The sequence below is a fragment of the Pseudochaenichthys georgianus genome, chromosome 20 (assembly GCF_902827115.2).
Source record: "Pseudochaenichthys georgianus chromosome 20, fPseGeo1.2, whole genome shotgun sequence".
NCBI lineage: Eukaryota > Metazoa > Chordata > Actinopteri > Perciformes > Channichthyidae > Pseudochaenichthys > Pseudochaenichthys georgianus.
The window spans coordinates 7,230,757-7,247,539 of record NC_047522.1 but is presented as its reverse complement, the minus strand read 5'-3'; the positions used below and the strand labels follow the sequence as shown (position 1 = coordinate 7,247,539).

The 16,783-nt window shown below is 41.0% G+C and overlaps 1 protein-coding gene across 4 annotated transcripts in view; it reads left to right on the top strand.

Annotated features, from left to right (window-relative positions):
* The window catches only part of ccny (cyclin Y), a 34,988-nt gene continuing 18,205 nt past the window's right edge, over nucleotides 1–16,783 (top strand). For all 4 annotated transcript variants that reach the window (XM_034108505.1, XM_034108503.1, XM_034108504.1 and 1 more), the window contains exon 1: nucleotides 1–678. In XM_034108505.1, coding sequence (XP_033964396.1) covers nucleotides 525–678 — 154 coding nt within the window. In that variant the 5' untranslated portion in view covers nucleotides 1–524. The remainder of the gene's footprint in view (nucleotides 679–16,783) is intronic.

Genomic DNA, 16,783 nt, shown 5'->3' with positions numbered 1-16,783 from the left:
CACCTGAAAGCTACTAGGCAGCGGATGTAGCAGTAGCAGCAGCAGCAGTCTACAGTACAGAGGCAACCATGTAGCGCTGAGAGCATACATATTTTCATCTGACTGACTTAACAATATGTCCTCATGCATTCTTGTTTTATAAACTAGCAGCGTATCAATATGTCTTGGTGAAAAGAAAACGGACGCTCAGACGGAAATACAAGGCGAGGGAGTCCAGTGTGAAACCGAAGCCAGAGCACTCGCTTGGACGTTTGGAAGCTGCGTTGGGCTACTCTAATACTTTTTTTTATCCAACATAGGCGTTTTATCAACCTTTTAAATGATTGCATTTATCGGGCTACGCATACTGTATACTCGGGGGAAGGGCGTGTAACGCTAACGGATACCGGGGTTTGTAGTTCGCACAGGGTCTGTCTATCCGCGTTACCGCCCCGTTTTTCTCCCCTGTAGGTTAACAGCACGGCCAGAATAAGGCTAAAAACGCCGTTTTAGGTTTGGACTATTCCCCAAAAGCTGCTTGCATCATGGGGAATACAACCTCCTGCTGCGTGTCGTCGAGCCCTAAACACCGGAGGAACAACCACTCCAGACTCGAGCCCTACCGGCCTGAGCCGGAGCTGAGCAGGGAGGACACGAGCTGCAACCTCCAGCACATCAGCGACAGAGAGAATCTAGACGGTAAGATGCTATGCTGCTACCCCCCTTCATTTACGTATCTGAACCACATTTATATACTATATGAAAAAAGCAAACCCATTATTATTAGTGCTAGGGACAGTAGTCTTGTTTATTGCCCTGCAAACACCCACACATTTAACAGATAATGAGCGCTTGCAACATCTGTGCAAAGGACCCACCCACCCGTTACACCGATAACTAGCCTACAGTACGGCAAGCTTCCCTTTCATTGGACTTCCAATATGTTGTGAATCAGTTTGCCTTCCAAACTAAGATGCAAGAGTACCAAGTTTCCTTTGACCACCAGTCTCAGGGACAGTTTTATCCCACGCAATACGATGGTTAAATTCCTGAGCTCTGTGAAGTGTCATCACATTCATCTGTTTATAGAACATACATCATTATACAATCTGCCTATTGATATAGTATTACAATAAGCAGTACTTAATGCAGGTATCTTACTCTATTATGCCTAGTTTACTTGCTTTTTACATTCAACATTGTGTCATTTACACAATTTTCTTGCATGCCTATAATATATAGTGTGCTCCCTTATTGGAAGAGCCTGGTCATTGCCAACAACTTCTATGTAGATATTGTGCTTATACAACAACAAAGCCTTTGAATATTTAGCTGGGGGAAGTAAATGTCTTCTAGTTTCACTTTTTTCTTGAACACACTGATTTAAAATGGATCCAGTTTGGTGCCTGGTTTAGTTGTTGGTCTGAGCCCTGAGTTTGCATCATCATCACCATGTGTCTGTGTGTGAAAGGGTGTGTAATGCTGGGACAGCGTGTTGAAGGGTGGGTGTGAATTTGTGTTCCAGTGGGAAGTGATGTGATTATGATGGACAGTGTTTACGGCGGGGTGTCCATCCACTTCCTGCAGTGAGCTGAATGGGCAATGACGCAGCCACACATCTCAACGCTTATTAAAACCAGCATTGTCACTCTCTACTGTACATTTCAGATATAATGGCTGAAGAGACTATCGGGAGGTCTTTGTGTATCATACACACCCAAAAACAGGTCAAAAATGTCACTTTGACTTGTGTATTTTTCAATTTCTCTGTCATGGCAGGTTTCTTCCCAAAGCTTTGTTGCTTAGTCTAAGTCATGTGCTGTGAAAAAGGTCAGTCAACCTCACTGTACTCCTCCCTGTGAGTAGTGGGCTCCCTGGAGTGTGTAGTCAGTGAAGCCTTAAGCTCAGATGTGCCCTTTTCAACATCTTTGTAACTTAAGAATCCCAAAGCATTCCTAGGCTATCCTATGAGACTTCTGAGTCAAATGCCTGCAAGGTGACATCTTCAAATGCATTGTGCTTTCTGACCAAAAATCCAAACCCTCCAGATACTCCGTTTACGATCATATAAAACGGAGAAAAGCAGTAAATCCCAACATTTGAAAAGCTGGTACCACATGAGTTTAGCATTTGAGATCGGAAAAATAAAAAAGGACAAGAAGAATAGTTGATAGAATAGCCTAGTTATCGTCAGTTGAAAGACTCATCGATTAAACCACAGCATTTTTTTAGCTCTAATTTGACTTCACTTTAATAATAATTAGTTGCAAGTACATTGGTTGGAAGCTACTTATGCCAGGGTGAGGCTGCTGCTGTCATTTTAAACAGTCATTGGACATGAGGAAATTACCAACACATCCAAATCCAAAGCTTGGCATTGTGCCTCCTAAAGTAAACGTGATGATGGAAGGAAGGAGAGAAAAATAACTGGTTTCAAACTGGTTTTGGGTGTTTGTCCTGTTTACACAAGTCTTTAGTTAATGACCCTTTGACCACTGGACCTCCAACAGCATTCCACAGCCAGAGGAATCCTGTACTTATCCTGGGGAGGAATACTGCTTGGGTCCAGCAAATGAATACATTGGATAGTCACATAGGGGCCAAAACCTGATTTTATATAAAATCTGTATCATAAAAAAATTAGGAAATAGTTGTTTTAGTGCAAGGCAGTTTGATATTAATCTTTGTTCTATTTGATTTGTTTGTCCCTAAACAAATACTTGATTTTGTTTGCATAGTAGTTCATCTGTTTCTTGTATGATCTCGACTTCATCATCATGTGATCATAAAAAGGTCAGCCATGTGAACTGCTGACAGTGGTGACGACACACACACACACACACACACACACACACACACACACACACACACACACACACACACACACACACACACACACACACACACACACACACACACACACACACACACACACACACACACACACACACACACACACACACACACACACACACACACACACACACACACACACACACACACACACACACACACACACACACACACACACACACACACACACACACACACACACACACACACACACACACAGTGCTCATTGAACAGTCGCGTCACAAGTATGATATGGTCTTTAAAGTGGCCCCTTCCACAATTACACTGTGTAATCTAATTTGCCTGAGCAATGGCTCCCTCTCTATAGCCTCCACAGCAGTCAGAGAAAGAGGCTGGAGGTTCATACTTCCCCAGATTATTCATCTCTATTTATGACTGTGTTCAGTCTGTCATGCGTTATGGTTGTACTTCATAAATCTGCTTCTTGGGACAATAACATGGCACAGGTCTCTCATTGCCAAGCCCATTACTTGTCTTAGACTGTGATAAGAACATGTTGACAACCACAGACATAAAGGGATGTTAAGTGTTATGGTTGCTATCAAAACAAAGGCTAAATAATTGATTCCCGAGGGGAATAAATTCATTGGAAATATCCCAATTTTTTTTCGAGTTGTGTGAGCATTCTAGTATTAAATATAAAAAATGCATAGGTAATGAGGATGTTTGTAAATGGCTATTTGGAAACTGGCTGTTGTTTGCTGGCAGCAGTGATGTTGATTGTAAGGCTTTAAAAGAAATCGGAATAATAGTTTCTTAAATTCTTCGATTCGGTTTGATATATTATGCCTAAAGGCCCTGACACACCAAGCAGTCACCAGAGAACTCGCTGACGCCGACTGTTGCGTCGCCGTGTTCTCCTGCGTCTTGGCCCTGTGTCACACTGGAACACACCGCAAAGACTTCAGCCGAGCACCTACGAACTGCACATGCGTGAGTGGCAATAACTCTCCTTACCAGCAGACGGCGGTAGTGTGTATTCGTCATTCAAAAGAGGCAACAACTGGAAGACAGAAGAAGAACAGAGTACGTGATTATAAACAAACAACAAATAGCGTGTGCGTTCCATTTTCACTCTCGTCCTTCGTGCAGTACTGGAGCTATACTGAAGACATTCTCAAGCAACCGTTTCGCTTCTCATGCACTGATTCGCTAGCTGAACAGCCAATCTTTGTCCGACTGCCTGTGGCCGACGCACGGCGGCCATGAAAGGCCAAATAAGGCGTGTCACGGCCGACTGTGCGGGACACACCAAATTGAGTTTGGGCGACAGGGCACGCTTCGCTATTTTTAGTCTACTTGAATCAAGAACGCTGTATGCTGTAGCACTAAGCAAAGGTAAACCGAGGCCACTTATGATGTCTCAGAAATAAGAGAGAACAGAAAGCGAGATGAAAGATGAAACAGATGGAATTCTCACCCTGTTTGGGTTTTTACTTAACATAGACAACTGTAAATGAGCAATAGCTCCAAGCCCAGCATCCGTCTCTGTCTCATCAGTGTTAAAGTTGGTTATTTCTGGAACACACACACACACACACACACACACACACACACACACACACACACACACACACACACACACACACACACACACACACACACACACACACACACACACACACACACACACACACACACACACACACACACACACACACACACACACACACACACACACACACACACACACACACACACACACACACACACACACACACACACACACACATATATATATATTGATGAGTTTTGCTTGCAGGCTAATTGAAATCTGGACATGGATTATTCATGCCTGGTTGATGAGCCTGGGGAGTCTCCTAGCTGTGAATTCCAGACGAGTTGACCTATATGTACGGTGTATGATATGGTTTTGTTTTTTCTTTCTGATGAAGGATGATGGAGATCCCATGTAAAATACACACGTTTCTATTAACTTAGACAATTTTCCTTTTCCCCATATGAATCAAAGCCAGTGCAGTGAAAACATAACAAAAATGTTTACGGTCAGTATGATCATAAACAGCGTTTCCACCAGGGGGGCGTCTTGCCGTCATTTGACGCCCTTATTCAGCTCGGGACGCTCTGAACGCGAGCCGAGGGCGTCCAAAAATATTAATAATTCGAGAAAATATCGAGTTTTTATCGCTTGAAATGACGAAAAAGGACAAGGACATCCCACTGTTGGAGGGGCAAAGGAGTCTGGTGGGATTCTTTTCGGAGTATTGAAGATCGTTTCCCCGACATCGAAGGTGCCTGCTACAGGACAACACGGTACATGCGCGATTTGGACGGGTTTTAGTGGAGCACGCGCGTGAGCTGCGAGCACCGGAGCCTCGCAGCGGCGAAACTGAGGCTCCGTGGTAAACTGTGGTAACATGAAGAGCCGTTTGGGAGCCGTTTGGGAGCCGAAACAGCCGGCGCTTTAAGAGAGCCGAGCCAAATGATCCGGCTCACTAACGTAAAAAGACAGTATCTATAAGGGACGGCTCAAGTCAAAATTCAAAACACCCCCCCCCCCCCCCCGCTCTCGGGGTGGAAGTCCTCTCAGCCCTGGTCTGGCGGAAACACTGATCATAAACATACAAATTAATTGGTATATAATAATTTGGTCTTTTCACCCCTAACTACACTCTGATGAGCTAGAAAAAATTGCAGCAAATGTCACATTTTGGTGTCAGCCTCTCAGAGTTGAAATCTTTTGTATACATGCAGAGTTTTACCCAGGGATTCAATATTATTCCGGGTAAAATCTATCATTAAAAAGAGGTAGCAGGAACTGTTTGCGTTTGATGGGGTGGGATTCCCACTCATTTTGTCAAACTTGCTCTTTTTAACACAGTAGAGGCTTCTCAATACTCAAATTTCCCCTCCTCGACTCCCCTCCTCGAGACTTAGACCCGCCCACAGGAGATGCGAGCGGAGGACCGAGGAGGGGAACCGAGGAAAGAGGAGGGGAAGCAGCAGACGTTTAAAGAAATGAGAACTCCTCTCCTCTGAGCGGTCATATTAAAGCGACGTCCGTTCATTATTACGTGGCAACAGCTGCATCAGCTGTCGAGTGTTTTGTCATATTTTATAATCTCTGTTAGATCAGCTGAACATTGTTCCCCCACATATTTACTTTGAATTCATTGAGAGTGCGGTATAATGAGACCATACCAGGCTACAGATGCGGACACACACACACAAATATATTTATATAAATATATGCAATTTAAAGTATGACAGCACTCTCATAATAACGTAACACAATCAGAGACTGGATATATCCCCCCCCCCCCTCTCTGGTAGCTGAAATGGGGAATTGAAATTACGGGCCAAAAGTTGTATTTGCAAGTATTAAAAGTAAGGACATCAAACCAACTGAGACCCGTCTGTCCGCGGCATCTGCGCACTGTACAACACACACCTACACACTGTACAACACACACCTACAGCTGCTAAAGCATAATCAGGCTACAGCCGTTGTGTATTTTATTATGTGAAGCACTAAATGGTTTTAGAAAAATATGGACTCTTTGTAGATATCTACTAAACTAAAGCAAATAAAGAGAGTAGGCCTGTTATACTGAGTGATATATATTTTACACACTGCTCTGCTTTCTGCAGGACCTCACAGCTGTTCTCACTGTAAACATCGCGTTGCGATGAGAGCAGGTTCTCAAATAATATCCAGGGGATGCATGCAGAGCTGTCATTGGCTGAGATAAGTCCGGCCGTGCGTCACGCCTCCACCGTTCCCGGAAATGCATCCGCGGAGGAGCCGTGGAGGAACCATCAGTGTATCCTCGGTTATAGCTCCTCCAGAGAGCCTCCTCAATGCTCGATCCTCGGTCCTCGGTGTGCATTTAGAGAAATGAGACGTCCTTCAAAATGGCGCGCCGAAATTCATTTCCGGGTCACTACCGGAGGACCGAGGAGTCGAGGAGGGGACATTTGAGTATTGAGAAGCCTCTAGTGTCACCAATGCTGTCACTAACTCATGCTCATGGATACCCTCAATTGGTTGGTCACAGGCATTTTGAATAATGGAAATGGAATGTTGGTCAGATAAAACTTTTATTTCAAAAATATTACATTTGTCTCTTGGAAATGATAGATTATTGTGTTTTTCAAGTTATCATTTTTTTGTACCTCTTATTCAAATTTTACAGATAAAAGACTAATGGAATAATCAAGAAAATAAAAAGCAGATTCATCAACAATGGAAATATGTTAGTTGTACCCTTAATCAGTCAGTCAGAGGGAGCTAGGATTTCATTAAATAAACAGTTGGTTGAAATACAGTATGTCTGCCACTCACCACTCACAGTCCTTGCTAAAACAACTCATCTACCTGACCACTTTTTTTATTTTTGCTCACGAAATCCTGCAATTTCCTACGAGGAACAGATCGTTTCACAGAGAATGGTTTCCATTTCAAAAACAAATTTAACCGATTCACAGTGTTAATGAAAGCTCAATTGCCTGTGACAATCTCATTCCCGTGTCTCGTTTGACTCGACTCGGCCCACGCATCTATAATCTATACTGCCCACAAATTACCTGTTTGCGTGTTCTCTCATAGTGCCGCTGTCTCCGGAGAAATGTAACATTGTAATGGTCTTCTGCCTATTCTGAAATAGAGAAAAAAGAGACAGCCCGCTGGATCACTGATCAGGAACACATTAAATAAGAAAAAGGTTCTGACAGAAATGCATTGTTTTCCAATGTTATTGAGTTGTAACGCCATCACACCTTTTTAACGGACTTGGTTTTACAATGTGCTCATCAGAATCACTTTAGATTACTTTATTTATCCCATCAAGAAATGTGGTTTCCATTTCAGATTAAATAAATGCAAATAAAAAGACTGAAAATGTATTGATATATATCCATAAACATATAGAAGTTAGTAGGAATTGCAATAAGATAATTAAAGATGTTTATAGAAACATAAGAAGTTTAAGAAACATGTCCAATAAAATATTATAATTAAATTGTTAAAATTAAAGTAGAAATGTGAACATTGTACTACAATTTATAACATGTATATGACAATTTGTACAATGCTGTATTTATTAATTATGCTAAATTCCACAGTTTAAAAGGATACTCTCATATCTATTTACTCTATTTACTAGAAATAGGATAAAGCATTATGTAAAACACATTTGTATCAAGTTGTAAAGGTGAATTAACCTGTGGCTAAAAATGTCCTCCTTAGCTAACGTACAAAGATGACACTGTAGAAATGAAATGGTAAGATTTATAGGGCAGAAGACCTGGTTAATAGTCAAAGTCCAGCCATGCCCACGCAGAGCTATTAATAGCTGTGTTTGAAGGAATCACTAATTTTGCCCTGAGACTAAAGGGGGCTTGAAAAAGGGGGTCCCCTCATGTTCTTTCTCTGAATCTTTTCCCCTCTGATGGCCAGAGCAGGTTAAAACTTCTAAACAGATGGAGAAAAAGGATTTGTGCAATAACCTCTGTTTGTTTTGGAAGTACTGTCAAAAAGTGTTAAGCTCAGGCTTTGCGAGACAGCTGTGTAGTGAAGCGTGGGAAGCCAATAGCCTTCAGCCCTCATCATTTTGAGTGTTCTTCCCAAATCCAACTTGTCAAGGAGAGTGTGTGAAGTGGTGCATTCAACTACATGCACACTTAGGTACTCTATGGCAATTAGATGTGGTGTTCGGGAACTCAAGAGATCATTTGGGCACAGCTGTCAACAGTGACTGTCTGTCTCATTTATGGTGAAAAATAAGAGTTTGTCCTGCACAGAGCCTAGTGGACAGTCACAGGGCATACATATTTCTAAAGACAGATTACGTTTTCTGGTGCTTTGCTACCAAGTCTTATTGAGCTTAAAAATAGGGTTAAAATAAAGTATCCTCTTACACTCTACCTGCCTGTTTGTGAAAAATACAGCCAAACACTACTTCACAGATAAGACAATAGTTGTATTGGGCTTAGTATTATTAAAGCAGTGGTTTACAGAAGAACAAGTGAAAGTTCTAATTGCATTGATGGTGAAGTTTTTTTTTTTTTTTAAATCAATTGTATGATAATGCTTAATCTTTTGTAATTAGTCGCTTTCACACCAAGTTCACACTTAGTACTTAGTTCCCAGTACTTAGTCCCGCCGAACTCTTTAGTCCCGGAACTGTCCTAGATCGCGTTCACACCGGAATAAGTCCCTGAGGGAGGATTACGCAAATGAAGCCGCTGACGTCACTTCTTCTTCTTCTGCTTTGGGTTTACTGGCAGGCCTCAAACAACTTCACGGCGTATACTGGTTCGCATGAACTAGGTTCTAGTTCCAGACCTTTTTGGTGTGAAACCAAAATCCCAAGAACTATCGGCCTAGTTCTTGTGAAAAGTTCTCCTGTGTGAAAGCGCCTATTGATAACATCAAAATAGTTTTTTCACGTTTATACTTGTCCATAAATAAGCTATAGATAGGACAGTCTGATTTACATCATTTCAAAACATATTGTGTGTGCATTGGAGAAATTCCAAATGAAACTACTATTTAAACTTCAGAAATAAAAATAAACGTAGTTTTTTTACTTTCTTCTGATTTACGGTGCTGTGCTGACGGATTTGCACAAATTCAAACATCCATTCTTATAACATTGCATCAGCCCTAGAGCCGCTGCTGTTGGATTTGATGCATACTCTGCTACGATGTGGATGTAGCAAGCATCATGTACTTTTTCCCTAGAAAGATTGATATTCTATCAATATAAAGGCAAACGCAGCAATAGCAGCACTGTCTGATGTCTGTAATGCATTCGGGCAAATTAATGCATTGCTTCCTTTAATATTGAACACATCTACATATTTCTACCAGCATGTGCTTTGAATCCACATGTGACTTCACTGTAAGGGACATTGCTGGAGCACCACATGATGATCGTTACTATAGAAAAAGCCATGTTTGAATAGATCACATCTGCTGTTTGTGCATATTGTAGTGGAGCCATGGCTGAATCAGACACATACTTGAGCATACAGCCATCCGATGGGACTACTGGAGTTGCTGCAGTTTGGTGAGCAGGTGTGGAGGTAATTACCTGCTTCTGATTGGCTGTTGGAAGTCCACCTAGTCTGCCAGCATGGCAACACCTGACAAGTCCTGCAGTGATTTCTTCAGTCTGATTATGGTGCAATGTGCCATCTGTTCATTTTCAACACAAAGAACAATGTTTATTCCAAGTATCATATATTGTAAGTTACCAAACTTCAGACAGGTTGATACACATCCAAAGACCATCAATTTTTGCATTTGTCTGATACATTTACACCAGATTTCAGATACAATTTTAGTCTGTGTGTCTTTACCTCAGACTAGTCTAGCACAAAACACATTATGTTGCTAATCTGTCAGCTACTTAACTATAAACAGTATGTGTGTGCAACACTAAACAAACACCAGGTTTATTGTGGTGTGTTTGCTTTAGTTTAATGTTGATTTATGGCTTTTTGCTCATGCCTGTATTGGGTCATTTGTGCATGCCAACGTATGCACGTGTGGAAAATGTCAACAAGGACAGTATGACAGAGTTTGGCACAGATGGCCTTCCTGTCATCGTTGCCTCCTTCCACAGCTTGATACTGGATGAAAGTCAGAGATAGAGGCAGTGGTTTGGATTAAATGCATCGGAACTGAACAGCCTTCATCGACTAACACACACATGGACAACAGGATGTGTGTGCTTTGCTGTGCTGGATAGCTGCTGGATTGTTTGTATCCTGGTTAAATTCCTACATTGCGAATTGCATTGAAATAATTGCTTCTGGTGCCAGAATATTTGCAGACTTTTTTTTTTAACCCAATGTACGTAGTTGTTAGGTTGTAGATCCCTACTTATGGTGCATGGATCATGTTCACCAGGGACATATGGTCATGGAAGGAGAGGAACTTGAGCGGTCACTTTGTCCTTCGAATCATTACGTGTTGGCTATTTAGAAACATCTGTTTTTACATCTCAGTTTCCTACCTGGAGCATGATCTACTAATAACTTCTAAAATAGGATTGTAATATAGTAGCGAATGTGTTATGCACATGTCATAAAGCCCAAAGGAGCAACTTTACTCGTTTAAATTATTTTCGGAATGTTCTAATTGGCCATCTCTTTTCCATGTGTCAGCACACGTAGCACCCTTGTGCTTTCCACCCAGCTGCCCCTTTGTAGCCTACCATAATGGCTGTCACCCAATCTGTATAATGATTGATGACATGGCAGTGCTTTGCCACAGTCCCACCTCTGTTTCACAGGCTTAATGTCTGAAATGTCAATGATTTTAAAAGGACAACAAAGCGAGTAAATCCACCTTTTACCACACAACTGGACCAGGCAGACACAACAATGTTTATCCTTGCAACCAGAAAGGGATCATTCCTTCACGGTTTGTTATTTCCCTGTTATCCTAGGAGCACGCTCTTCTTTAGGCACAAAGTAAATACATCTAGACACAGAGCAACTTGCAAGTATACTCTGGGTCAGATACAGTGGCGAGCCGTGACTTTTATACCTAGGCCCTCTGACCCCCCTTCCCTCGAAAAAAAAAGAAGAGATATTACGTCACAGCCATAGACTGTATATATAAACACACACACACAGTCACAGGTCACAGCGTATACTTCAGCGGAATATCAAAACAGCGGCCCGGGGTGCAAAACGCATCAATGACAGCGACCCTCTATCTATCACACAGAACAACACCATATACACACCTATCATGACAGGGCACCCACAGCCAAGTAACAATTACAAATGAATTAAGTCGGCAAGGCGGCCCACATTGAAAATGACTTAGGCCTACCTTTGATGATCAAATCACTGAAACACAAAGTCCATCCTCCTGTCCTTTTGGATGAAGCACTTGCGAGTCATGCAGCTGATCCTTTGCCACTCCAGTTTATCATTGTAACTCAATCTTGAAAATGACTCTGTTAATCATTTCGCAACTATGTCATCACTATCACTGAAGTGAGCCATCATGAACGAACTTATGCTAATTAGAAATATATCGATCATAAATCTATCGAAAATAATAAATGTAGGGTAGACATGTGGATATTATCTCTCTGAACAAAACGTGCATTTATCTAACAGGTTCATTTCCCACAGACCTTATTTCGAGCTATTTTCCAAAACCCTATGGAGAAATCCCACTGCTTTCTGTCGAGGGAATCCGAGCGAAGCTTACTTCCGGGTTTTAGGACCTTTAGGACGCGTCACTGCACCACTTGCATAGACCTCACAGCGGGCAGAACTTGTCATAAAGTCCGCGAAAATAAAGCCCGCCCATTTAGAGAGAAGATATGATTGGTCAATTGTACTGTCATTTGACATTACTCTCTCGTTGAGTTACTATAGCGGGCCCTCTGTGAATGTAGAGAGGGACCAACAAGCCCTCCCGTCTTCACACAACTCGCAGCTAGCATTTAACCCTTCACATTCCAACAGAAACTGAACAGGCAGATTCGAAGGATTTATTTCTTTGGAAATATTATTTTAAATACAATTAAATCAAGTTATTTTGGTAAAACTAATGAAAAATGTAACAACAAAAACATGTAAAAAAAATGTTTTAAAAAAAAATGTTTTTTTTTTTAATGTTTTCAAATATTCTTTTTTAGAATATCTTAGGCCCTCACAGAGGGCCCTGACGGCTCGCCACTGGTCAGATAATACCAGCATAAAAACAACTGACAAACAAACATCGCTCTCTATAATAAAAAGCCAAAGTCATGCAAATAACTTTTTTTGTCTGTAAAGCTATTAACCTTAACCTTGTTTCTCAAATTCAACACTCGCACACAATAGTTTACCATCAGACCTTTTAAAACGGCTTCTTCTTTTTGAAATGTGCAAAACATTTGGAAAACATTGAATTTATCGCCATTCTGAAACAGTTTTGAGATGTTTGGTTTGTAACCATTGTAGTTGGAAAGGATGACTTCCTGTCTCTGTTTGCCAGACTGTGATAAAAAGTGTGCAATGGATTCTGAAGTGTTCTGTGTTGTATCATAACACAATACAACTCATCTGCAATTAGTACTGTGTATTAGCAGGTGAGAGCGAGAGAGCGATAGAGGAAGAAATACACAGTGAGGGAGAACGTCTGTCTGTCTCTTCCTTTGATGGGCCTGCCTCCACCTTCTGAATCGTTTCAAGCCGACGTTGCCTAGTTACAACGAGCAGAGGATGCAGGGATGGGAGGGGAGAGAGATAGAGGGGTGGTGGGTTTATGGCTCTCAGTTGGGTGCAGTGTAAATGAGTCCTCTACTGCCCTTGGACTCTTCAACACCTAACAGTACCTGCTTCTGCTCAATCTCTCTTTATAAATGCACATACAAATAACAATACCATTTCCCTATTTCCTCTACTTTTGAAGAAGTCTTCACAAAAATAAACCAGATGAAAACCTGATGGTGTAACATTTAATTTACATTCAATAAAACTATTTGTCAATTTTAAAGTTACAGCTAAATCTGCACCAATTATTCTATTCAATAATTAGTTTATAGGCACAGGTAACTATTTCGATGATAGGATGACCAATTTAGTCATTATTTTTCCAACAAAAATGATACATATTCAATATTTTTAGCTTCTCAAACATTTGTGTGACATGATGGTAAACAGAATGTTGCTCAGACAAAACGGGAACAAACTGCAAGAACGTTTTTATCAAAGCGACATGTGATTAGTACCTTCATAATTATGCATTGTTGTGAAAGAGGGGTACTTTTTTGTCATGCACTTCGCAGAAAGGACTTGTTAATTATACAGTGTTTCTACCACTGTGGTATCTTTTGCATTAGCAGTCCTGATGGTGTTTTTTTGTCTTTGCTCTGATTTCATTTGTCTCGTCTTCACCCATTGTGCCTATCTCCGCTCCTACTAACTAGGGCTGCAACAAACGACTAATTTGATAATCGATTAATCTATCGATTAATGAAACGATTAATCGATTATTCGGATCGTTAAGGTTTTAACTGTACTACTACTTATATCGATACTGCTTATCGATCCGGTCCTTTTAACGATAGTATTAACGGTTCTTTTGACAAGAAATAAGGTAAACTAACTAAACAAATTGTGAACAAAACTAACATCGCTTTTTATTTTAATTAAATGCATAATATTTCACATCAAAAGAAACAACAATGTTTTAACAAATCATATTAAATAATGTGATGACAGAACTGTAAACAGAATAGCTGAAACTTTAACAAAATAAATAACTCCGTTACCTCTAATCATTAACCTATGTTTTTATAACTGAGTTAACTCTGTGTGTTTCTGCTAGCATACATAACACCTGACGTGGAAACGTTACTCGTGGACGGGGCTATAGAGCTGCTAGAAAGACAGTCGAACCCGGTGCATTTCTCCGTCTGGATCTGGAGCACTTTTGCTAAATGTTTAGACAAATTGCTCGTGTTACCGCCCTTACATGATAAACTGTTATTGCACTTTTGGTAACGAGCATTGTCCACATCGAGATGGCTAAAGTTTAACCACACCTCGGAGCGCGTTCTCTCCGCCATCTCCTCCGTGTGTGTTTGTTGCATGCATGTAGCAGCTGCGTGTGTGTGTGTGTGTGTGTGTGTGTGTGTGTAAACTGCCCCGCCCCCTCGCAAGCAGGCGGGGGATAGATCTCTCGTCTGAATTGGGAAGATCGAAAATACATTATAGACGCATTTTGTAGTCATATTGCATATTAGAAACGGAGTTGGCGACACTAAGACTGCGATATAATGTTTATGTAGCAATAATACATATGACATATGTTTTAAATGTCTCCTGTACCGATAAAAAAGAGCGATAACGTTGGAGCTTAACGGGGTGTAGAACACATGGGATGACGTCACCAACGAATCGATGACTGAATTAGTATTTAGATTTTAATCGATTAAGTCGATTAGTTATGGAACCCCTACTACTAACTTACCATCACTTTTTACAAAGAGGATAGATTCAAAAGGAGAAAATATCTGAATCATTATTGAAGCTAAACAACTTTTAGTCTCACTGTCATCGATGTTAGCCTCAACAAGCAGATGGAAGGTATAATAGCTGATGTTGCAATGCCATTATATTTAACTACACTGATAAGTGCCTGTAAAAAATACGAGCTTAATATCGATAACAAGTAGCCACTCTCCCTTGCCCCTTCCAACATCTCCATCTTTCATTTACTGCTGCTTCCTTTGTCACATTGGGATACCAACGTGAACATCATGTATAATGTATGCTATTTTCTAGGGATGCACCGAATATTCGGCCACCGAAAATTATCGGCCGAAAATGGTTAAAAAGGCCCTTTTCGGCTTTCGGCCGTTTTAGCACAGAAAAAATATCACCGAATGTCAGAGAACAGGGTTACGTTGGTAACCTAAAGTGTTGTTGTGATGACGTAATCAAAACGCGGCGACAAGCACGGGGCGCGACCATGCTCGCGGCTGGCTCACAGCCAACATATCTGCCGCTTGGAGATATTTCAAAATATCAGAGAAAGAGGCGCGGATTGCGATTTGTAAATAGTTACATTCAAGTGGATTTATCCAGTTTGCACATTTGTATGTATGCAGTTATAGGTGCATTTGTTGTTGTTGAAGGCCTGGCTGTTACAGTCTTTATTTACACTATTTAGTTGTAGGCCTACTGGCCTAGATGTGTATGCAGTTTTAAAGCACCTTGGCTTTGTTCTGAATGCACTTTGTTGTAGTTATCCTACAGAGAAAAGAAAATGCACTTGACTTGGAATTAATGTACTGTATGCATTCAAAAGTGCTGAATAAATGTTTTATGGACCCATAATTAGAGATGTCCCGATCCGATCACGTGATTGGGGATTGGAGCCGATCACGTGATTTTCAAAAGATCGGAATCGGGAGAAAAAAATTGGGGGTCGGGATTTCTTTTTTAAAATTTTTTTTTAATTTAATGTTACAAAACAAAAATGACCATGTTCACGTCTTAAAGTCATCCTGAGGACTTAGTTTTGGTTTAAAATTACACAACATCATGTATGTGTTGCTTTCTTTGGGCTTGTTTTCATAGACCTGGTTGCTTATTTCTCTGAAATCTGGCAACAGAGTGGGCGCAATGTCTAATAGTAGCAGTAAGCTAACGAGAGGCTACGTTCAGCTGGTGACTCGGGAGTCGGGACAGAGAAAATGTCAGGAGTTTGGAAGTATTATAAAATTGAGTGTAACAGCCAGATGCAATGTTTGCAAGGCGGAGGTTCTGCGTGGTGGAAAGAACAGAGCTACGTTCACCACGACCAATCTAATACGCTACCTTAGAAACAAACACCAACAACACGACGAGTACACAGCGGCCACTCAGGTAACGGCACTGAAACAACCGACACTTTCAGAGACTTTTAAAAGGAAAGAGAAACTGCCCCAGAACAGCGAAAAGGCCAAAAAAATAACAGCCAAGATAGCTGAATTCATCGCGTTGGATGACCAGCCGTTATCTGTTACCTTTTTTTTTTCTGTTAATGCATTGCATAAAGATCGGATCGGGAAAAATCGGTATCTGCAGATTGTCAAAATCAAATGATCGGAATTGGATCGGGAGCAAAAAAAGGTGATCGGGACATCCCTACCCATAATAGTGATTATTATTTAAGTTAAGTTTTGCCATAATCATGTCTTTTTCCATAATCAGGTAGCTGAACAACATTGGTAAAAAATGTATACATTATATATATATATATTTTTTTGTATTAATCATTTTCGGCATTGGGTTTTCGGCCAACCGTTTCCTATTTTCGGTTTCAGCCAAGAATTTCCCATTTGGTGCACCCCTATTTTCTTTCTTTGGGAAAACGTTTTCTTTGCTTTTCGACTCTTACCTTCACCTAATTACAGCCATCAGTCAAGTGTAAAAGTAAACGGGTCCACTACAAACACATCAG